The following is a 24,429-nucleotide window of genomic DNA, read 5'->3' as shown; positions in this document are numbered from 1 at the left end:
ATATGTGTGCTTTGCTCCAGTACCTCCTGATCCCAGCAGTTACATTTATGCATTTTACCCCAGGCTGGACTGCCCTGGGGGTCTCATTTGCCCTCTGTGTTCATCAGTCACTATGAAATGTTTTGAACAAGACTAAAGAGAAACGCAGCAAGAACCTGAAACAAAAAGATGACTTTTCCATACCATGGTCCCCATAGTCAGGTCTCTGTCAACATGAGGAAACAATAAATTATGTCCAATCCTCGCCACTGTGATGTCTAATCCTTCATTAGTAATGGCAGTGTTCTGCTTATAGGATTTGTTTCCGCTCAGGACAAATATTCGCTCACTGAAATTATGCATTGGTATTTCCAACAGTCCTAAATGGGCTGCATAACTTTTCTTATTATTTCTTTAGACACCTTGATGTTTCATTATAAATATATGGCTTTTCTACTGTAATTAAGCATCTGACATGTTCAAATACTTCCCCCAAATTACAATGTTGCCAATACAATTCACACGCTTTTGGCAAATTATATCAATCGCTTCTCTTTACTGTAGTGTTTGTTTGGGTGTTTGGTAATGCTTACAATGTATTACTGTTTTCTGTCTTGGTCTCGTTTACTAAGTTATTAGTTTGTTCTTGTCTTCCTGCACTCGTTATTCACAATTCTCAGCAACCTAGAGTTCACGTTAAGATTTCAAGGGAGGGATAAGATACTAAGCCTATAAAAAATCTCAGCAAACAAATGTAAAAAATACACTTTTACCACAGGTTTATGATGATTTTAAGTACGATTCTGAAGACAGATAGCTGTGGCTCAAGGGGCAGCACCATACTCCATACTTGAGTCTCAGTGCCCATGCAGGTACGATTTTGAACTGCAGTCATTTCCCAATCCAATCCCATCTCTCTCTCTCCAACTCACTTCTTGTCTCTCTCCAATGTCCTATCTACATAAATAGGCAAAAGCCTGACATATATACTTTAAAAAATAATTTTGAAGACATAAAATTAGGGCTATCAATCGATTAAAAAAAATAATCGAATTAATTACATACTCTGTGATTAATTAATCTAAATTAATCACAAATATAATTTTTGCTGTGAAAGTATTTTAAATATTTAAATTCAAACGAATCATTGAATAATCAGCATTAGTGACATTAAAGTTCAAAAACTCTTTTATTATTATTTTCACTGTTCAAATAATGGTCATAATAATCTATGATATGGCCTAATATGCTGAGGAAATAAATTCAAAAGTGCTTCAGGAAGAAGTTTTTTTTTTTCACATGTAAGGCATTTCAGGCCACAGATATAACCTAGGGGACACAAAGAAAATAAATTAACACTCCCCTCAATGCCAACACTTTCTTTGCATTGATGTGCGACTTTAGAGTTGACAAACCCCACCCTGATAGCACAGGGGCGTTGAATCCACGTTGAATCAACCTCCGCCGCTTCAAACAAACGTGGATTCAACGCCCCTCAACGCCCCTTTGCTATCTGGGCAGTGATATGCAAATTCCTTGCTGCAGACATTGCAGAGGACTTTTTTTTATCAACACCATCAGGTCGTTTTTTAAAAGTAATGTTCCAATCGATGATCTAGGCAGCACATTTTCTTCTCTCTCCTTCATTTTACAGTCTACAGTCTGACTAGAATGGCTCGGGGTCAAAGGTCATACGGAATCGATTCATCTGTGCTATTTTTTTTAATCAGTTATTTTTTCTCAAATTAATTATTCGAAATGAATCAGTTATTTTGACAGCCCTACATACATCCATATTCTATATCTATATTCAGCTTGTTGGTTCAGAATGTACTTAAAGTGTAGCGGGTGTGATACTCTTCCTGAAAATAACACTATAAAAACAGTTAGGAGCAAAATGACAGTAGCAGACAAGCTTCAGTCTAAATGTCATCAGACAGCCTCATGCACAGAGCTATTTTAGGTGCTATACATAATATTTGTCCTCAATAGAACCCCCAATAAACCCTCAGGTGAGAGCAGATCTATTTAAAAAGAGATTATTTTAAAAAGTATGTCACGACCACAATTCCCTCCATTTACTGATGGATGTCCATCTCGGTGGCTCCCGGGTGTCCATGTCTCTTTCCTCAGGCGCTGGCTGGACGACAAGCCTCAGCTGGCGCTGGAGACCTCGCTGGTTCACATGGGGAGGGCATGAGTCAGTGACCAGTGTGGTGAGATGAAATGGCCTACAGGCCACATGTTAATGTTTCTCAAGGCTGTGCATCTACCAGACTTAACTGATGCTCTCACTGCCTTATTTTCACCAAGTTGTAGTTGATGTATTGAGAGTTAGGACATTATGTCTATGGTTACTGTATCATGCCCAATTGTAGGGATATGCTAGAATGTTTTTTTGTTTGTTTCAGGTTCATTAGGACATTGTATAACAGTAGCCTGGCACCAACAACAGTTTTGGCTCACCACTTGAATAGTCTTACTCTCGTACATACACAAACATACAACCCTGACTCCAAAAAAGTTGGGATTCCGTGTAAAATGTAAATAAAAGCAGAATGTGATGATTTCTAAATGCAAGGACAACATATCGATGGTTGAAACAGATCAATTCTTGTCTTTTTGAAAAAGATATGTTCATTTTGAAAAATATATGTTCATTTTGAATTTGATGTCAAGGGAATTTGTTTATCGTTTTGGTCATTGTTCATTTTTATTGAAAGAATTAAAATGGTCATTTTCAACAATTTCAACATGTCCTTTTTTCAACTAAATAGGGGTTTACGAGATTTGAACATAATCACATTCTCTTTCTATTTACATTTTACACACAGTGGCCCAACTTTTTTGGAAACAGGGTTGTATGCCATTCTAGGATAAACATTAGATTGTTGAAGGGGGTTCATTCATAAGCCAGCACTTTTGCTTATTCCATCCCTTGTAAGAGCATGCAACGCATAATTTTGGGTTAATCGATGCAAAAGTGCCTCCAATTAATAAACCACAGTCTCTATAACAAGCTGGGCTTTCACTTTATTACCGGGTATCAATTCACTTAGTTGGTCCTTTACATTGAAAACTGAAACACAGAATCACCACAGAAAACATATTCTAAATTCGCAGTGCACAATCCTTTTCTTTCAAGGTCAAAGTGTCTTCTGGCTTTTTTATAATGTGCCAGTGTACTTCGTAGACTGTTCCAACATCAACAAGTCATCAACAAGTGGATTATTCTTCCATGCTTCTTGTGAACAACCAGCAGGAAAGTAAGCAATGAACTGCATTCTTGAACAGCTGGAGTTAGAGCACCAACTGTCCGTATCACAGATTAAAAACAAGCATGTAACATCTCTATATAGAATGAGGTGAACAGCTGAGGTCGTCCCTTTGAGCCCCGTGTTTCAGATAAACACCTCAGACGTAAGTTCTGAAACCCTGGTCGTCTAGCCTGGACACAGGATGTTGTTGATTGTGCAAGACTGTACAGTTAAGATCCAAAATGTTATAATAAACAACTGGCAAAAATCACTTAGCTTTTATACGTACATGTGTATGGGTTTGTTGATTAAATTGATCACATAAAATGGCACTGTACAAATGGGTTAATAGGGGAGCAGTGGGCAGTAATATCTCATTATTAAACAATAAGGAAATATGGAATCATGGAATTAAAGCATGTATATACATGTTCTCGCTCAAAAACAAGCAGAACAAGGCTATTGCAAGTTTGGCCCAACTTCACCACTGGACACAACCAAGGTTAAATGAAGAACCATTCATTAAGAATTTCACCTGTGATCTATACATACAGAATTCAGTCTTATTACTCCAGCTTTAAAGAATTCTCTGTGGATGTGCTTTGGCAGTGAATTTTTCATCACATTTAAATATCTAATTAAACAGTGTGCAGATGTGCTTCAGCCCTGACTGAAGCTCTGTATGGAGATTGCTGATCGAATCAGGTAGATGGCTTGCAAATTTATAGGCTATATTCATAATAATGGCTTTTAGACTTTAGTTCCCTTTATGTGATGTACAACACAAAATAAGCTCATACATCTCTGTCTCTCTCTCTGAAAATCACGTACACACATTCACATACACACAGTCTCTAACAATTTCTTCACATTAACCCTGAAGCAGTATATTACATGAATACCTTCATTTTTGAATTGCAATTTATAATAATAAATAAACTTGATGTAATGCAATATTGTACTTCAATCTATCCAACATCTACATCTAAGATATCATCTTTTGATACTATTCATTTAAAGGGCATTCGTTTTTGTGCAATGCCATGTTCCAAATGAGTCATAGTGTTTGGCGACATCTCTCTCAGACAGCTACCAACACTAAGGCCCAAGGCAGCAGCCCTCCGACACAAACAACAGCAATATTGCACAGAACGTCACTCGTACACTTACACATCTCATGGCAACAGTATCTATTGCCCCTCCTCTCCGATCGCTCTCCAGACCAAACATCAGTCTTGCAATGATGGTTTGTGTGAATACCTGTGCGCTGCATACAACTCCTCGCGAGCTTAGTATTAAGTTTGAGTTTGCTCATGTGTTAATAGCTAAGTATACATCTGCTCTGGTTTGAGTCCGATAGTACAATTGATTTTACAAGTGTGCTGTACCTCCCTCTCCCTATCTCGCGCTCTCCCTATCTCGCTCTCTCTCTCTCTCTCTCTCTCTCTCTCTCTCTCTCTCTCTCTCTCTCTCTCTCTCTCTCTCTCTCTCTCTCTCTCTCTCTCTCTCTCTCTCTCTCTCTCTCTCCCTATCTCTCTCTCTCTCTCTCTCTCTCTCTCTCTCTCTCTCTCTCTCTCTCTCTCTCTCTCTCTCTCTCCCTATCTCTCTCTCTCTCTCTCTCTCTCTCTCTATCACTTGTCATCGTCCTCCGTGTCGCTGAGGTGGCCGCAGCTGGCCGTGGAGGCGCTCTGGGCCAGCCGCTTGCGGAAGTGTCCGTTGGGGATCTGCCAGCCGAGGCGGGAGCGCGTGCGCACCGAGGCGCTGACCGTGTTGGAGCGGCCCAGGCTGGTGGCCACGGCCGCCTCAAAGGTCAGCGTCTCCATGGCGCCCGAGGGGTCGGGGCTGTGCTCGTCGTCCTGCAGGGCCAGGAAGGGCTCCGAGGGGCAGCGCCGCGGGACCGCAGAGCACAGGTAGTCATCACTGTCCCTGTCTGTGTCCGCCCTCCCTCCCATGGCTGTCTCCTCCTCCTCTTCCTCCTCCTCCTCCTCCTCTTCTTCTCCTCCGGCGTCCCACGAGGCCTCCCTGATCCGTACTTCTGTCCGCTGGGTGCCCCCGTCACCTTCGTCGTCGTCGTCGTCATCATCGTCGGCACCGGCCAGCGAGGAGGCCTGCGTGCGGCACACCAGTGGTGAGTAGGAGATGTGGGGCCGTGAGCGCGTCGGCGTCTGGGACGAGGGCCGCCGGCCGCTCGGGGTGCTGGACTCAGATGTGGAGGGGACAGGGCTCTCTGAGCTGTTACCCTGCGGACATGGACACACAATGCCAGTCGGTCATTCAGGGAAAGACATAGCCGTAACAGGCTCAGTTATAGCCTGCAGGGGTTGCTGAAAATTCTCCCTGGTGAACTTTATTGCTTCTGAAAAATCTGATGTGTTGTCAACTGAGAATTAACAAGTTCCATCTGACATGTTTTTACTCCAAATAATAACATGAGATCAAAATATATATATTATTTACATTTTTACATTTGTAAAAATATCAAATAAAATGATTATCTGTATTTGGAATTTCAACCACATTTTCTCAAAAGTGCACCTTGTTAATTCTCAGTTGATGATGTATACTGTTGGAGACAGTCAGTGTAGTCAGTTGGACAACAGTCTGAAAGGCTGTGTACATCAAGCTTCTCAGAACCAACCCCCTTGTGACTAAGAGAGGCTAAAAGGGTGAGGTTAGCCAACTAAACTGCCCGATGTGATCTAAGAAAATCACACAAATACAAAAGTGTATTCCACAAATTAAGCTACAAGCTGTATCCCCGTTTTAATGTGTGTGTGTGTGTGTGTGTGTGTGTGTGTGTGTGTGTGTGCCATCCGTGTCTAGCACGTGGCTCGTGAGTGGCTACCTGTCTGTTGGTGGGCCGCGGTGTCTCCTGGCTGGGGGAGCGTGAGCGGGGCTGGGGGCTCCTCTCCTCCGAGTTGCAGCGCGACGTGTCTGGGGAGAGCAGATGGCGGCGCTCCTTAGATCGCCCGCGCTCCTTCTCGCGCTCGCCCTGCTGCCACGGGTCCGAGCGGGACACTGCGGGACGCGGGAGCACCAGGAGCGGAGCGGCCACAACAGAAAGCAATGCGATCAGACAAGAAAGGACATTCACACCTCATGAGGCGTCCTCATCACAGTAGTCAGTCATGCAGACGCTCAGCGTGTCTGTCTGAAGGAAATATTACAATCTGCACCCACAAGCCCAAAGCCCGGGGGCTGAATCCTGCTTTAAACTGTCACTACACCATCTGGCATAAAGAAGCAATATGGAGTTTTGGTCTAACACTAGCAGACTAACTACATAAAAGACATGCAGAAATGATCAAAACTGGTATCTTTTGGCAATACTGCTAGTGATGGTTAGATGGTCATAATGTGTGTTTATTTGTCTTTTACCTGTAATGACCATATACCAAGTGAAAATGAAGTTGATAGCAAAACTATCCTGAAAACATACCTGAAATTGTTACATAGTGATGAATACTTTAAACTACACCTTTTGGGAACAATCTATGCATTTTACTTAACAGTATAACTAGAATTCCATTATTTTTCATCATTTGAGATCATGTGAAGAGTCAAACTATGCATCCAGAATTGGTCAGTCTGAAGCTGGCGATGGTGCAGCACGAATCAATATTTCTCTAGCGCTACACTTGATGAGCACTCCACCTCCAGCCCCACCTGCAGCCTTGTAGCTCTTGTGTCTCGGTCTGTAGACGCGCTCCGGAGAGCAGCCCTCCCGCCATAAACCATTCACACCACCCTGCTCCCCCACCGTGGAGGACGAGCGCTTCATCACGCTGCTGTCGATGTCCACCTGAGCCAGGGAGAGCGGGACAGAGGGAGGGAGGGGCAGAGAGGGGGGGGGGAGAGAGAGAGAAAGATGGAGAAAGAGAAAAAGAAAGAAATAGAGAGAGGGAGGAGGAGGGAGGAGGAGAGACATAATGGTAACACAAAAGTAGATGCAAGCAGAAAGCCCCAGAGAAGCTGGGAAGCCTTTATTAGGCAACCAGCGCACAGCTCAGTCAGATGTATCTAAATAAACATAAATGTGGGCAACTTCAGATTTCAAATTTCCTCTTTTATGTGTGATTTGACGAAAATCCAGCTTTGTATACCTTCTTGACAACCTCCTCGTTTAAGGGCTATTAGATAGAGTGGTGACCCCTGGCAACAGAAAGCAGTTATCTGCAATCAACCCACTGAGAATTCAACATGTCAACACACTCCAACACGTGAACTTCCACTCTTGTTCCATCTAGCCATCTAGCCCTCTCGACTCCGGATAGTCTGATTTAATCGCCCCCCCCCCCCTGCCAGCCCAAGCTTCTAACGGAGGTCCCGGTGGAGGACGAAGGAGCGTGGGGTATCAGAGGCTGTACCTGCGCTTCTACAGCCAGACGGGGCATGGAGGACGCCCGCATAAACAGCCCCCGTCCAGGGAGGACCAGGGACGCAAAGCCCCCCACCTGAAGGGGTAAAAGGGAGAGAGGAGGGAGAGGACATGAGAGAGCAGGACCGGAACCATGAAACCATCCGACCGTGAGTGCAGTTCTGTCATCTGCTTGCTGGAAGAGCTGCGGTCCAAACTCGAAGCCCATTGTAAAAACGGGCTTGGCAGGGCATCTATAAGCAGCAACCAGGGCCATTAAAATCCAGTCAGAAAAACAAGCCATTCCAGCAGAGAGAGAGAGAGAGAGAGAGAGAGAGAGAGAGAGAGAGAGAGAGAGAGAACACACTACAGGGTCAAAGGCAAAGAAAGAATGGTGGTTGCAGGGAAATGCATAACACAATATAACCACAAAATAATTCTACTTAAATGAGATTCAAATAAGGAATAATTATTCAAAATTAGACATGAAAACTGAAATAATAGAAGCTAAAATCTCAACTTATAAAAACTAAGCCAATCAAAATTGTGTCAGAAATCAGGTCGAACTGAGTATAACACTCTAATAAATATAAAACATACATGTGAGAGGATGTATGTTAGCATTTCTTCATAATGTGAATACAATTTATGAAGAAATTTGAATCAAAACAAAGGGTAAAAAAACATAAAGGATTATAAAAAAGTCTGATGGGTGATCACTGATGAGCAATGTTAGGCCAGAATCCATTTCCATAGATAACCACCAACCCTTCGTGCCCTCTCTACCCCACACATCAGAGCATCCCTCAGGAGAAGACCGTGCTCCGACCCCAGAGAGAAACAGGGCGCCACGCCAGACAAGCACAGCCAGCGGCCAGAGAAGACATACGGTATCTGAGTAGAAGACCCCGCCATTGTGAAAACATTCCACAGTGTAGTCATGCACGTTCAAATCACTCCTGCACATACCAGACAAACATTACAAGCCAGGGTCAACTGCCCGCAAGCCAGACCTTCAAGATGCCTTTCATCAACAGTGTGCATCACAACGGGGAAGGGGACACTGACAGAGATCCAACACCCGGGAGCAGGCAAGGCTGGACTTCAGAACACCATAGAAACCAGAACAAACAGCAGCCTAGTAACGGCTTTAAATGGGATTCTTTAAACAGACATCACTCATTATACAAAAGGGACACCACAAGCAATCAAGGCTGAGAGAGAAACGGAGAAAAAGCAATAGTAGATAATTCTGCATACTTGAGCTTTCTTCTTAACAGCGAGGCATCGTGTTGTTGATGACAATGAGTGATTCCTCGTCAACATTATTAGATATTATTTGTAAGAGAATTCTAATTCCCGGAGAGGTATGGTTACTAGCCATACAGAGTGAAAGGAGGTAGTCGAATGCAATGTACTGAGCAGCCATCTCCAATGAACACATTCAAAATGGCATACTTGGATTTACAGTGAACAGGGGATGAAGAGTGGTCAATAACACACAGGCTTTTATTTAATCAAATGAACTGATTCTCAATTAATTTAGTTTGAATAATTAGAGTATATAAACCATGGTTTCTCTTCCTGCTTCATGTGAACGGTGCCTTCTCTTACCAGAGAGTGGCTGTCTTCCAGGTTTTGAGTCATGGGCTGCATGAACAGCTCCTGTGGTGAGATAGGGCTCAGAGCAACGAACCCTCCTCTCGTCCTGGGAGCAGGAGACACACAGATCGTGATATGCACACAATACCAAGTACAGGATATACGGTTTACACAGACAGCCACAGACAAGCACAGTTCAACTCAGAGGACAAATGTACACACACAAATTAAATTGTATTTGCATACTCTATAACTACACTACACTACTTTACTCCATTAAGCACTGATATAAATTGACATGCATTCAAACACACACACACACACACACACACACACACACACACACACACACACACAGAACTCACAAGGCTGAGCCAGCACTGTGTGTGATGAGAGGCAGAGTAGGACTGTTCTTCTGCAGGAGAGGGACGAGAACATGTAGATTATTATTATCATCATTACCATGTCCTCACCTGAGTACCACTGCACACACTGACACTGTCCCCCAGCCCAGCCTGTCCCTGTACCTGCTCCTCCAGTTGTTGTCTGAGCTTCTTGGCTTTGTTCTGTTTGAAGTAGTCCATGATCATCATGGAGGCGTAGATCTTGCCCACTGTCATGTCTGTGTCTGCATGTGCATCCAACCGGTCAACAAAGGCAGCCAAGCAGACAACGCATGATGGCATTTAACAAGGAACAACAACAACAACAACAACGAAACACCACAAACAAACGTGTAATTCCTAATAGATTACTTAACAATTAATGGAGTTCAATCAGATGGGTTTGGAACTTTGAAATCAAGTGAGAGTGTCGATAACTCTGGGTATGCGTAAGAGAGAAAGACACATTCTACGGCTGTGATTGTTACTGGATGAGAGCCGTGTGAGTGTTTGTGTTTGTGAGCTGTGTGTGTGAGCGTCCACACCCCTGCATCTCTGTTCACCTTTGTTGAGGGGCACGAGCAGGTCCAGCGTCTTCTGTGAGAGGTGCGGCCAGATGATGCTGATCTCCTTTTGCAGCTCCGTGTCCAGCTGCACCCGGTCCTCTCCGCCTGCGTCACCACATGGCACCACGTCACACCACAGAGCAGGGCACCGCACCACACCACACCACATGGCACCACGTCACACCACAGAGCAGGGCACCGCACCACACCACACCACATGGCACCACGTCACACCACAGAGCAGGGCACCGCACCGCACCACACCACATGGCACCACGTCACACCACAGAGCAGGGCACCGCACCGCACCACACCACATGGCACCACGTCACACCACAGAGCAGGGCACCGCACCGCACTACGCTTTACAGACCACACCACGTCACACCACAGAGCAGGGCACCGCACCGCACTACGCTTTACAGACCACACCACGTCACACCACAGAGCAGGGCACCGCACTACGCTTTACAGACCACACCACACTTTACACACCACACCACGTCACACCACAGAGCAGGGCACCGCACCGCACTACGCTTTACAGACCACACCACACTTTACACACCACACCACGCTTAACACACCACACCACGTCACACCACACCACACTTTACACACCACACCACGCTTAACACACCACACCACGTCACACCACAGAGCAGGGCACCGCACCGCACCACACCACATGGCACCACGTCACACCACAGAGCAGGGCACCGCACCGCACCGCACCACACTTTACACACCACACCACGCTTTACACACCACACCACACTTTACGCACCACACCACACCACACTTTACACACCACACCACACTTTACACAACACACTTTACACACCACACCACACTTTACACACCACACCACACTTTACATACCATGCTTTACAGACCACACCACGCTTTACACACCACACCACACTTTACACACCACGCTTTACAGACCACACCACGCTTTACACACCACACCACACTTTACACACCACACCACGCTTTACACACCACACCACACTTTACACACTACGCTTTACACACCACACCACACTTTACACACTACACTTTACACACCACGCTTTACACACCACACTTTACACACCACGCTTTACACACCACACCACACTTTACACACCACACCACACTTTACACACCACGCTTTACACACCACACCACACTTTACACACCACACCACACCACACTTTACACACCACACTTTACACACCACACCACACTTTACACACCACACCACACTTTACACACACAATACCACAACACCACAGCACAGCACCAGTCCACACAACAGCACAGAGACAAGGGGCTCCCTGAGGAGGGAGACACAGAAACAGAGCTCTTGGAAGACATGTGAAAGCCTGTCTGTGAGCTCTTGGAGGACATGTGAAAGCCTGTCTGTGAGCTCTTGGAGGACATGTGAAAGCTTGTCTGTAAGCTGTCTGTGAGCTCTTGAAAGACATGTGAAAGCCTGTCTGTGAGCTGTCTGTGAGCTCTTGGAAGACATGTGAAAGCCTGTCTGTGAGCTCTTGGAAGACATGTGAAAGCCTGTCTGTGAAAGTGCCTAGAGGGGGGGGGGGGGGGGGGGGGGAGGTTAAAACTGGGTGCTGGCAGAATCAGGAGGCACCTGTGGGTGCACTGACGCTGCATGAAAAGCTTTTACTGTATTTGTTGGACCAGGACATGGCATGCTGTGACACAGGGGTCCTGTGTGGCACAGTGGGTCCATAGCATTCATTGTAGCATGCTACGTTTTCATCTCTCATCTCTCATGTACAGATCCATCAACACCAGCAGCGATTGACTATGAGGTGCTCTATAATTAACAAAGACAAAACACATCATAGAAAGATACATGCATGCACACATACTCACGCGCACCGACATATAAACTTACACACACCTCGGGCTATTTTGACCTCCAGGGCCGTGCGAATGAGAGACATGAGACATGAGGTGAAGTGGACAGTCATGTCTTCGTCCACAGGCATGTTCATCAGGACAAGCCTCTGTGCTCAAACACACAAACAAACGCCATGAGAAGACACAGAATTCATAAAGCTCCACTCCATCAGTGAATCCTTTTTAATACAAATATCAAACCAGAACAATGAAATTAGTCATGGTAGATTGCAGTGGAATCTTACAAGAAGTATATGTATTATCAGTCCATCTAACGTGGTCTAGCCTGAGATCTCTACAGCTCTGTACACATGTTACTCCAGAAGTATTTTTCTTCTGCTTAATCATGAAGATAACCCTGTGTTGTTTACCTTTTGCAATCCCTCTGCTTATTCATGAAGAGAACCGTATGTCTTTTACCTTGTAGGCCACTTTGGCTGGGCACTTCTTCCCTAGGCCAAGTGGAGGGGACATGTGGGTGAGCATCTCGTACATGGCCGTGTAGTGGATCCGGCCACTGGACACAGGAGGAGGGGTAGGTGGGGGAGGAGAGAGGGGCAAGCAATGATCAGGAGATGACATGATTGGACAAGGGGAGGAGAACAAACATGGGGTTCAGAACTGGAGTGAAAATATCATGGAAGTCCCAAGACAACAAAAACAACCTCTTGATTATACTGGGTCTGACTTTCAGAGAGGCAAAGATGTCAGTGCCTTGTGGACTGTACAGAGAATACATCAGAAATCAAACACTGCCCTCTACTGGAGGCTTTAAACATAACATCAAAGAAATGACTCACACAGTTAGTTTGTCACACAAAACATCCTTTTGTAATAACTGTCATTGATCTCAGATTAACATCAGCCTCAATAACAATGAATGAAATATTATTTCTAAATAATGAAATAATAAAAGTCAGAGTAGGGTTGTGTGTATGTGTGTGTGCGGCTGTCTCTCACCAGGCAGCGCGGTCATACTCTCCCCAGATGCGCACAAACTCATCCAGGTGGTGAGGGCCCAGGATGGAGGAATCCCGGGTCAGATATTCAAAGTTATCCATGATCACAGCCACAAAGAGATTCAGCATCTACAGCAGATGAGACAAACAACAGTTTCAGTGATGGAGGGAAGAGTGAAAGAGAGAAAGCACAGGACCAGCAGAGCCTTTTGTTTGTTGAGCAAATATTTTGCTTCTTCCAACACTAGTTATCAGAGTAGTATATGTGCAGCTACACTGTGTGTGTGTGTGTGTGTGTGTGTGTGTGTGTGTGTGTGTGTGTGTGTGTGTGTGTGTGTGCATCCCTTTAGTGTCTAGTAGAGGGCCTGCACTTACCAGGAATGAGCTGAAGAAGATGAAGGACACAAAGTAGAAGTAGGCAAAGTCGGTGCCACAGCCGCCCTGGTGGTCAGGGGACATGAAGGGGGGAGCGATGGAGGGGTCCGGCTCACACTCCCGCCCCGCCAGACACGACAGCATGATCTCCTGCCACGACTCCCCCGTTGCACTCCTGCACAGACCAACAGGGACTGGGTCAGCAAACGCGGTCATCAATCAATCAGCAAAAGTGGTCATCAATTAAACACTAATTAGGGGCTTACAGAGATAAAGAAAGATTTGTATCATCTATGAGTGAATGTATCACACATGTAATCCACCACACATGCAAATTTAATACAATGCAATATATCACAATACAGCCACCCACCTACACCCACATAAGTGCACACAGACACAGACACACACACAGACACACAAACACCAACACACACACTCAGAGGGGTGATGCTACACACCTGAAGAGCAGCATCAGGGCGCCGAAGAAGGTCTTGAAGTTGTTGTGCTGGTTGATGTGGCTCTCATGATTCAGCTTGATGTTCCCAAACACCTATGGAGAAACATCCATTCTTCACAACGTTAATTGCCCACACTGCAAATCTTATACATATTTTACACTTAACTTTGACAGATCTTGAGTGGTAGTTACGTGTCGGTAGTTCTTTCCAAAATATCCAAAAACAGTATGACACTGAATAAAATTCTGAATTCGATTGAAACGGAATTAAACACAGCTTTGACATACACTTACCCTTCACACATTTAAACATACTCTTTAAACACACTTACCTGCATGCCAATAATGGCATAGATGAAGAACAGCATGGCAATGAGCAGACAAACATATGGAAGAGCCTATGGAAGAGGAAGAGCACTGTTCAAAAACACATGGCATTTTCACTATGGTATTTTATTAATGATGTTCGGTTGACCTGCTATTTGATCAGAAGTTAGGCTGCGCTCACCTTGAATGACTGCACAAAGGTCCACAGAAGGATGCGGATGGTGTAGCCCTGCCTCAGCAGCTTGATGAGCCTGGCTGTTCGGAACAGCTTCAGGAAGCTCATGTTGAAGGCGTTGATGGACTCCAGAAGAGAGAGAGAGAGAGAGGGTCGAAATTATAGACAGCAAAGTCCAATCTGGGTGCAGAGAGCCTGACTCTCTCACTTCTTGTTGGACGTGTGACCTGTCCTGGAGAGTAATCTAAGGGAACACTGACCCCTGTCCATAGCGTACGTGTGTAAAAAGGACTCCGGCCTTACCTGTAAATCCACCACAATCTCCGTTATGCTTCCCAACACGGTGATGAAGTCAAAGATGTTCCATGTGTCCCGAAAGTAGTTCTGAAAGAGGACAGCAAGTTATGAACAGTCTGGAATGTTCTGGAATGTTCTGGAATGCTTTTTAACAGTCTGGAATGTTATGGAATGTTATGGAATGCTTTTTAACAGTCTGGAATGTTCTGGGATGCTTTTTAACAGTCTGGAATGTTCTGGAATGCTTTTTCCTGAGCCAGAACTTCTTATGACTAAACATTAATACGGGATAGTGCTACAATACATTCAGAACTAGCGTTAACGTTAGCCTAACGTTAGCTTAGCTGGTCAGCTCACCACGAGGCCAAAGGCCATGATCTTGAGGATGCACTCCAACGAGAAGAGTACGGTGAAGGCTGTGTTCAGGTGCTTCAGGACGGTGTCATAGGCAGGGGGAGCGGAGTAGAACTACACAGGAGGCAAGAAAAGCAGACGTGTGAGACGGGAGGGTATTACATTAGAATGATGAGGGATTCTATCTCTGCTTGCATCTCAGCTCATGGCCAGAAATGAAGACAAGAAATCAGTCAAAATAGATGTGCTAGCGGTCACTGAATCTTGTGGATTTTGGACATTTGAATTCCATGTAAGAAACACATTTGATACGGAAAAATATTTTAGGTTATTAAGTACCCAAGACCAGTGAGAAACACTGAGTTCTAATATGTATTTAAAGGAACCGTATGTAAGAAATGTATTTCAATTAATCATAAAATGGCCCTGATATATCACTAGACATTAAGAAATCATGTTCATTTCAACTGACAACAGTAGTCCGGCCAGGATATTGTCATTTAAAAAGTGAAGTTGCAGCCCTCAACTGATGTTGATGTTGTGTTTTGTCATGTCATGTTGTGTTTTGGCCTGGTGCGCCACCCTCCACCTATCTACTAATCACAAAGTCAGTAGTGTTTCAGCATCTGGGTTGGCAACCTCGAGTCAGGGGGGAGGGGGGTGGGGGGGTGGGGTGAGGGATACACCTCTCTACAGTAATTTGAAAGTGATTGCAGTACCAGTTTTGGCCACAATCTTACATATGGTTCCTTTAATTCATCTATAGATGTTTTGTGGGTAGGCCTACTCATGATAATCTACTAATGACATTTCCAGGTATGTGGTATGGTGCAATCATGACAAACCGCTATGTGATTTGCTTTGGACACGTTGAGCAAGCTCCCCAATGTATGAGTGAACCAGACACTGTTACCTTCATCATAAGCACCACCGTGTTGAGAGCGATCATGACCAGAACCGTGTTCTCAAACGAGGGCGACACCACAAAGTGCCAGATGCGGTACTGGAAGGTCTGGCGGTTCTGGGGCATGTACCGCGTCAGTGGCTTCGCGCTGATGGTAAAGTCGATGCAGGCCCTCTGTGGGCAGTACACAGACACATGGACAGGCAGAGGGGACAGAGAGTTATAGAAGCACAGAGAGAGCAAGTTCAGTTTCAACCTCTTTAAAAGCACCTTAAGGTATATTCATACCGTATGCTATGGCGCTACATGAAATAAAACTCAACTGAACTGAATTGAGAGTGACATGCAGACAGACACATAGACACGTAGCAGTGAGAGCAGGCGCGCTCAACTCCAAATCTCACAACAATTTCGGGTGCGAGCCAAAAGGTAACAACTTAGAATAGAAAAACCGCTGACGATGGCTTAGGCCGAAACGTGTCCGTGGACATGGCATTAATTAATAAGTAAAGAAAATATACTTGAGAGTGTGGTTTTTCTATTCTAAGACACATAGACAAACCACTACAGAGATGCAGAGATGAACAGAATAAAGGGAGAACGATTAAGAGAGAGAAAAGGAGTACAAGTAAGTCAATAGATTCTAGAGAGACTGAGGAGAGAGACACGGGGGGGGGGGGGGGTTGATAGATATGATTTATTGGCCAAACAAGCGGAGGAGAAGTGCTGAGGGTAAGCAGAAAAGAGACGGATGAGACAGCGGCGCCGTGGGACAGCTGACACCTCGTTCTTCTCCAGGCTGCACTCCTCCATCATCTTGTCGCCCTGCTCCTGGAAGGTGATGATGATGAGGGCCACGAAGATGTTGACGAAGAAGAAGGGGAAGACCACGAAGTAGACCACGTAGAAGACGGACATCTCCATACGGTTGCCGCGGCTGGGCCCGTGGTCCTCGTCCGTGACGTCGACTGAGTGCTGCAGGACCCTGAGGGGCGATGGATGTCATATGATTACACACACACACACATGCACACACACACACACACACGCACACACACACGCATACACGCATACAGACCAACACACACACACATACACACACACACACACACACGCACGCATACACGCATACAGACCAACACACACACACACACACACACACACACACACACACACACACGCATACACGCATACAGACCAACACACACACACACACACACACACACACACACACACACACACACACACACACACACACGCATACACACATACACACATACAGACCAACACACACACACACACACACACACACACATCAATAGTCAGTCAACACTGAGAGGAGAGTGTGACAAACACATCCAGGCTCACAAATAAAATAGTCCATCTGGTGCTTTAGAGCGATCACCACTCTTTTTTTCTCTCTCTCTCACTTGCTCGCCATCACTCATATGCTAACTGTCTAGCAGCATGTTTTATGAATGTGATCTCAACTCAGCTCTAATACCATTTTAACACTAAACAGCGCACTGAATTAATCTAATGCCATAAGTGGAGGTGGAAATGACAGGAATTATCACGAGGCCAACTCATGTGTGTCTATGAAGACAGATAGAGGCCTCTATGGTGGAGTGTCCTTGCCCAATCTTCAAAGCTACAGGAAAAGTCTTCCTCATACTTTACTGTAAGCCCTGTTAATGAGAGCTTTAAGCCACGTTAGCTTCGTGTCAGCACATGTGAATGGGAAGTTAGGAAACATGAGCCTCTGGGCAGGTACAACTTGTAAAGAGTGCGTGTCTGACTCACTGCGGCCAGCCTTCTCCAGTGGACACGGTGAAGAGGGTGAGCAGCGCCCACATGACGTTGTCGTAGTGGAACTCGTGCCTCCTCCATTCTCGTCTCTTTACCTCCTTCCTGTCTCTGGAGTAGTCAATGTAATAGCCTCTGTGATGGACAGGGGAGAGGGACACATGGACACAGAGGGTCAGTGCAGGACTGGACAAATGCAGGCCTCATCGATACTGAGTGTGGGTCTACAGATCAGATATAATCAACATGGTCAAACATCTCCACATTAATTTCCTCTGAACAATTCACTGGACACTTTATTTCCTTCTGGATAAATAAAGTATCTCTATCTATCTATCTATCTATCTATCTCTCTATCTATCTCTCTATCTATCTCTCTATCTATCTCTCTATCTATCTCTCTATCTCTATCTATCTATCTCTCTATCTCTATCTATCTATCTATCTATCTATCTATCAGACTCCTCTCCCTCTTCCCTTTTCCCTCTCACTCTATGTGAGAGACTTGGCTCTCGCTTTCTCTGTGTGTGAGAGAGAGACAGAGAGAGAGAGAAAGGGAGAGAGGAAGAGAGAGCGTATGTGAAAGAGAAGGAAACAGGGAGAGAGCGCATGTGTGTGTGTGTGTGAAAGAGAAAGAGAGAGAGAGAGAGAGAGAGAGAGAGAGAGAGAGAGAGTCTGGGCTTACTGGCATTCCTTTTCCGTGTTCATTGAGCTATCATTACAGTAGAAGAACTTCCCCTTGAAGAGCTGCACAGCAATGACGGCAAAGATGAACATGAAGAGTTTGTAGACGATGAGGATGTTGAAGACGTTCTTCAGAGAGGTGACCACGCAGTCAAACACGGCCTGTACGGGCAGAGAGGACACTGAAAACCCAAATGCACTGTACAGTAGCTCGCATAGGAAGATGCAGCTCCTGCACTGTACAGTAGCTCGTATAAGAAGGTGCAGCTCCTGCACTGTACAGTAGGAGGCACAAAAAAGGTACGTAGTAGTGAGGAAAGATATGACCTTCTGAGGAAATGTTTGTACCTTAGACTACATTGGACTACTGACTACAAGACACCTACATCTTACTGCAGTATATATACTGTACAGAGCATCTATATCTTACTGCAGTAGTCAGTACAACAGATCTGTTCTTAGTTACATACTGAATTGCAAATACAGTTACTATATGTAGGCATCTAAAAACGGCCAGTTTGCTGCCAAATGATGAAATGACGAGAAGAGTCTTGAGACTGCTGCTCAGGAGTGGATAAAATGATAAACATTGCAGTAGGAACTAAACTTAGCTCTTCTTTGAACATCGCATAAAACTACTCATTCATGAACAGCAGTAGCGCTGGCACCTTCAGTTTGGGGAGCCTCTTGATGGTCTTCAGAGGCCGGAGAACTCGAAGGACACGCAGAGACTTGATGGTTTTGATGTCGCGGCCCTTGTTATTCCTGTTGGCAAAGACAAATATTTAAACTCCACCGTCCCTGAAGAAGAGCACAGGACAAGAGACACGCCACCTTATAGACTGTATGTACATGCCCACATGCAGACAGAGGAGCGTGTGGGCGCAGTCAGTCACACACACACACACACACACCACACACACACACACACACATACATACGCATACACATACACATACACATACACATACACATACACATACACATACACATACACACACACACTCACGCACTACATCTATAGGTGCATAACATATAAAAACAAAAGTATGACAACAGAATAAGAAAAAAGGCATATGACGTAATGTTGCAACAATTCTTTTTGTCATTAACCTGCAACTATTGTCTGAATGGCCATTCTACAATGCCACGTGTTCAACAGAAAAAAAAGTTGCAGAAATAAAGTTGTAATATTAAATGATGTATTGTGACGTAATGTGACATATGAAAAGGGACGTTTTACCCCATCACATTGCTGTCATCCCCAACAGTGACATAATCCATAGGAACAACAGAGAAAGGAGCATTAAAGAGAAGGAACATATATATTCCAACAGAGTATATAGAGAGACAGATTACACACAGAGTCAGAAAGAGAAGTAACATTTACAGTGACAGCAACATTCAAAAGCAAGAAATCATCGATACATTCATACACATTTGCTCTTTGTCAACTGACTGACTAAACCTACAGATCATAAGGGCCATAGAATGGGATTAATATACCACATACTAGTAACACTGAGGAAGCTCAAACAGAGAAAAGCTTTCAACACATAGTATAAAGGTGGTGACCTTGGGTGAGTCTTTGTTAGTTACACACAAGTGCTTACGTCAGAGCAAAAGCTATCAGTGCTCCCACCACCACAATGAAGTCCAGAAAATTCCACGGGTCCCGGAAGTATGAGCCATCATGCAGAATCAGGCCCTGGTCAATCATCTTGAAAACACAAAAACAGGAAAATCTATAAATGAAAATAATGTGTGTGTGTGTGTGTGTGTGTGTGTGTGTGTGTGTGTGTGTGTGTGTGTGTGTGTGTGTGTGTGTGTGCCCGTGTGTCCGTGTGTAACAACCTCTCCTCTACCTCACATACAAATGATGTGATATAAAGCTTAAGGTGTGAAAGTGCTGGACATCTTCCACTTCCACACTGTGTTCATCACTACAGTACAGAGAGTAGAGAATCACACACCTTTATAATCATCTCAAATGTGAAGACACCAGTAAAGACATAGTCAAAGTATCTCAGGACCTGAAAAACAGACACCAATTAAAATGTGAAGCAATAACAAATGCATATCGGAATTGGTTAAAAATCAGGTCAGGGTCAGATGTGAAGATTTGTCTCACTTTGTTTCTGTCCGAGTTGGTACTGACAGGGTCCTCTGCAGCCAAGGCTATGCTGCTGGCCACAATCACCAGAAGGATGGTGATCTCAAAGTAGCGGAGGGTCACCACGTAGTGACATATCCTTCTCAGCCTACAGGGGAAAAAATGCACAAGCACATAAAATGTGGATTTTTGACATGTTCGGCTGTCCTCTATCACTGTAAAATAAGAAAATAATAAATAAGGTAGAGACTAACTGGGATCAACCTTGCCTCCCTATCCTGAAAAGCCAAAGGTCAACTACACTGATTCCCTCTGATCTACTGAGGCATCTGCCATCTCTATCACACAGCGAAAAGACGACAGGCTCAGCTAGCCCAGGAAAACTCAAACTAAGCTGTGTATTTATGACACCAAATGGGAGTCAAACTTGCAACCAAAGCAGGTGCTCTCTTACGGATTGGAGGCCTTGAAGATGAACATGCTGTCCGGCGCCACTGGTTTGGGCGGGTTGGGAGCCTCCCCTTCCTCCTCGCCATCCTCTTCCTCCCTCTCACTGCGGTCCGAGTGCGATACCTCCATCTCTTTAAAGTTCACTGTGGTCAGTGTAATAGAGAGAGCAGACACTGAGACTTGAACGTACAGATGTTTCAAAAAACACACCAGCATGTTCTGTCATACCTGCTTCATTCAAACAGATGCCTGGTATGGAGGATGATAACAGATTGAAAGAGCTCAACAAATTGAATGGTTACATGCTTAACCACAAGCTCTGAGCCTTCCATTTCCTCTGGAGTACTGTACTGCTACAGCCAGTACTGTCTGTTCCATCCTGCTAAATGTGCATCCAGCCTCAGATTTGAATTAAGCTCCAACACGTACCATACATATTTTCCTCTCGGTAGTTTCACTCTGCAATTAGACGGCAATTACAGAGTGAGAACGGAGGAAAATAGATTGCATTCAGACTTTAAGAAAAGAAACACTTGTAATTACAACAGATTTCCATTTGTTATGAAAATATGCAGATCATATTATGCATCATCATTTCCTACACAGACATGTTTCTCATTAGCCTGAAAACAACATTCACATCTTAGGTTAAATATTTCTAAATATGATAGGAGTAAATCTATAGTCAACCCCTTTATGAGATGAACTGATATGGATAATTTGCTGTAATTACAAGGTATTTTCAGATGGCTAATTGTAGTGTCTAATCCATGCGGTTTATAAGACTCAGGCTGTCTTTCAGGTAGGAATTGTAGGATCATGCATTTGGAAGTAGCCGTAGATGTCTACCTCTCTGGTGTCTTTGGCCTAACGTCTTTCTAGGATGACCCACTGTGCATAGAGTATAGTCACATGAGTAAAAATATCCACAAGATTGAACAAATACAATCCAAACTTTACTGTAGATCTGTTTATTTGTAAGCAAAGATGTTTTTCAGAAGATCCAGTGAATTCTACTGAGTAAAATAACACAAATTGTGTTTATAGACCAGCACTTATCATAGACCATCATTCCAAACTCAATTAGTTCTGTGAAATCAAACTCTAAAGCATCTGACTGGGGTGCATTTCCATTCACTTAGAGCCAGAGAGCACCCCAGCCTCTCTGAGTGCTGTTACAGTAAAGAACTGAACTAAAGCACAGATGCTGATCTAAAGCACAGATGCTGATCTAAAGCACAGATGCTGAACTAAAGCACAGATGCTGAACTAAAGAGCATGCTGAATTAAAGCACAGAAGCTGAACTAAAGCACAGATGCTGAACTAAAGAACATGCTGAATTAAAGCACAGAAGCTGAACTAAAGCACAGATGCTGAACTAAAGCACAAATGCTGAACTAAAGAACAGATGCTGAACTAAAGCACAAATGCTGAACTAAAGCACAGATGCTGAACTAAAGCACAGATGCTGAACTAAAGAACATGCTGAGTTAAAGCACAGATGCTGAACTAAAGAACATATGCTGAATTAAATCACAGATGCTGATCTAAAGCACAGATGCTGAACTAAAGCACAAATGCTGAACTAAAGAACAGATGCTGAACTAAAGCACAGATGCTGAACTAAAGCACAGATTCAGATCTAAAGCACAGATGCTGAAGTAAAGCACAGATGCTGAACTAAAGCACAGATTCAGATCTAAAGCACAGATGCTGAAGTAAAGCACAGATGCTGAAGTAAAGCACAGATTCAGATCTAAAGCACAGATGCTGAAGTAAAGCACAGATGCTGAACTAAAGCACAGATTCAGATCTAAAGCACAGATTCAGATCTAAAGCACAGATGCTGAACTAAAGCACAGATTCAGATCTAAAGCACAGATGCTGAAGTAAAGCACAGATGCTGAAGTAAAGCACAGATGCTGAACTAAAGCACAGATTCAGATCTAAAGCACAGATTCAGATCTAAAGCACAGATGCTGAACTAAAGCACAGATTCAGATCTAAAGCACAGATGCTGAAGTAAAGCACAGATGCTGAAGTAAAGCACAGATGCTGAAGTAAAGCACAGATGCTGAAGTAAAGCACAGATGCTGAAGTAAAGCACAGATGCTGAACAAGTACATTACCGGTCATGGGAGTGAGCTCCAGCAGTGGCTGTGCACTGGACATCTCGATGACAACGCTGGTGTTGGTGGGGGGCTCCTGCTGGTTCAGGTAGCCGCTGGAGTTCTCCATGCTGACGGTGCCACCTCCTCCGCCGCTGCTGCTCAGGTAGGCTAGCTCCAGCGCCCCCTCCTGGCCTTGCTGGTCCAGAGTGGCGCCGCCGCCGCCCTCTGACCCCATCAGGGGCTGGGCCTCCGCCCACTCAGCAGACGCCTGCAGGCCCACCACATCAGGCAGGGGCTCGCTGGACACACACACACAGGGACAGTCAAGTCCAGGGAATCACATACGAATTACAATACACAGCTATAAGACACACATTTCTTGCAGCGTTTCAGGCATACAAATGCACACAGAAATGTGTGAAGTGGAGATTGTAGTCTCCAGAAAATTCTATGATACAGGTCAAAGTGCTGCAAAATATGGCATTATAATAACAACAGTCTGTAGTAGTGAGTATAAGAGTCCTGCTGTCACCTTTGTCCATCTCCTCCCCTCTCGGCTTGGCTTGTTCCTTCCTCTGGTTGAGCGGCTCCTTCGGCCACGCTGGACTCTGGGGTCTTCCTGTCCGGCGCCTCGGCCTGCGTGGGCGACTCTCGGCTGCGGGACTCTCGGTGCCGATGTCTCCGGTGGCGGCTCTCACCGCCCTCCATGCCAGCTGCCACGGCGGCAGCACGGAACTTTCTAGCCACGCGGTGCCTACGCTCTGTGTTGGGGCGGTGGCCGGCGCCCCCAGCCCCCGACGACGACCGCTCCTCGACCACGCAGGCCAGCAACGGCAGTGGCTCCGATTCCGGGGGCTCAGGCATTGGGATGGACATGGGCGGCTCGGGGAGGGGCATGGCCATGGACATGGGAGACTCGGGCAGGTGTCCCGGGCTGGTCTCGGGCGAGAGGGAGGGCACATGGGGCAGGTGGTGGCCGCCTGTCGGCGTGTCCATGTTGTCCTCAGTGGGGCTGCCGAACAACTCCTCGCGGCTAGCCATCTGCCGGCGCTTGCGTAGCTGGTTGGTGCGCTGCTCCCACACGGACCTCTTGCGGCGCTCGCGGCGGTTGGAGAAGCCGCCATTGCCGGACGGCTCTTCAGGCGCCGGCGGCGGGCCCCTACCCCTTCTGGGGGGGGGTCTCTCCTCCTCCTCCTCTTCCTCGCCGGGGGCTGGCCGGCCTCGGTGGATGGCTCGCTTCCTATATAGGTATGGCCTTCGTCTCCTTCTGCATGAGATGACAGGGGGATGTCAGTAGAGGGCAGCAGAGGACTGTCCATCCTTACAAAGCAGGATCAGTAGGAGGCAAGTCATTTACA

At 45.4% G+C, this 24,429-nt stretch overlaps 1 protein-coding gene across 1 annotated transcript in view; it reads right to left on the bottom strand.

Annotated features, from left to right (window-relative positions):
* Positions 1-4,802: 4,802 nt before the first annotated feature.
* Positions 4,803-24,429, bottom strand: part of LOC143134700 (voltage-dependent R-type calcium channel subunit alpha-1E-like) — a 52,077-nt gene continuing 32,450 nt past the window's right edge. Inside the window, exons 20-47 of the mRNA XM_076295289.1 lie at positions 23,604-24,338; positions 23,090-23,370; positions 20,964-21,102; positions 20,528-20,657; positions 20,370-20,429; positions 20,010-20,116; positions 19,065-19,161; positions 18,398-18,558; positions 17,710-17,847; positions 16,690-16,891; positions 15,916-16,080; positions 15,006-15,116; positions 14,655-14,735; positions 14,358-14,477; positions 14,182-14,247; positions 13,851-13,942; positions 13,390-13,564; positions 13,016-13,143; positions 12,476-12,572; positions 12,057-12,162; positions 10,142-10,249; positions 9,723-9,823; positions 9,561-9,610; positions 9,208-9,301; positions 7,604-7,690; positions 6,903-7,038; positions 6,082-6,254; positions 4,803-5,476 (exon numbers count right to left, since the gene is read on the bottom strand). Of these exons, the coding sequence (XP_076151404.1) occupies positions 4,868-5,476; positions 6,082-6,254; positions 6,903-7,038; positions 7,604-7,690; positions 9,208-9,301; positions 9,561-9,610; positions 9,723-9,823; positions 10,142-10,249; positions 12,057-12,162; positions 12,476-12,572; positions 13,016-13,143; positions 13,390-13,564; positions 13,851-13,942; positions 14,182-14,247; positions 14,358-14,477; positions 14,655-14,735; positions 15,006-15,116; positions 15,916-16,080; positions 16,690-16,891; positions 17,710-17,847; positions 18,398-18,558; positions 19,065-19,161; positions 20,010-20,116; positions 20,370-20,429; positions 20,528-20,657; positions 20,964-21,102; positions 23,090-23,370; positions 23,604-24,338 (4,549 nt within the window). The 3' untranslated portion in view covers positions 4,803-4,867. The remainder of the gene's footprint in view (positions 5,477-6,081; positions 6,255-6,902; positions 7,039-7,603; positions 7,691-9,207; positions 9,302-9,560; positions 9,611-9,722; positions 9,824-10,141; positions 10,250-12,056; positions 12,163-12,475; positions 12,573-13,015; positions 13,144-13,389; positions 13,565-13,850; positions 13,943-14,181; positions 14,248-14,357; positions 14,478-14,654; positions 14,736-15,005; positions 15,117-15,915; positions 16,081-16,689; positions 16,892-17,709; positions 17,848-18,397; positions 18,559-19,064; positions 19,162-20,009; positions 20,117-20,369; positions 20,430-20,527; positions 20,658-20,963; positions 21,103-23,089; positions 23,371-23,603; positions 24,339-24,429) is intronic.

This window comes from Alosa pseudoharengus, unplaced genomic scaffold (assembly GCF_046254945.1).
Source record: "Alosa pseudoharengus isolate Yale_2024_CS ecotype anadromous, Long Island Sound unplaced genomic scaffold, YU_APseudo_1.1 YU_APseudo_1.1_scf_2, whole genome shotgun sequence".
Classification (NCBI taxonomy): domain Eukaryota; kingdom Metazoa; phylum Chordata; class Actinopteri; order Clupeiformes; family Clupeidae; genus Alosa; species Alosa pseudoharengus.
Note: the sequence above shows the minus strand (reverse complement) of the source record. Positions and strands in the feature narration are given on the sequence as shown.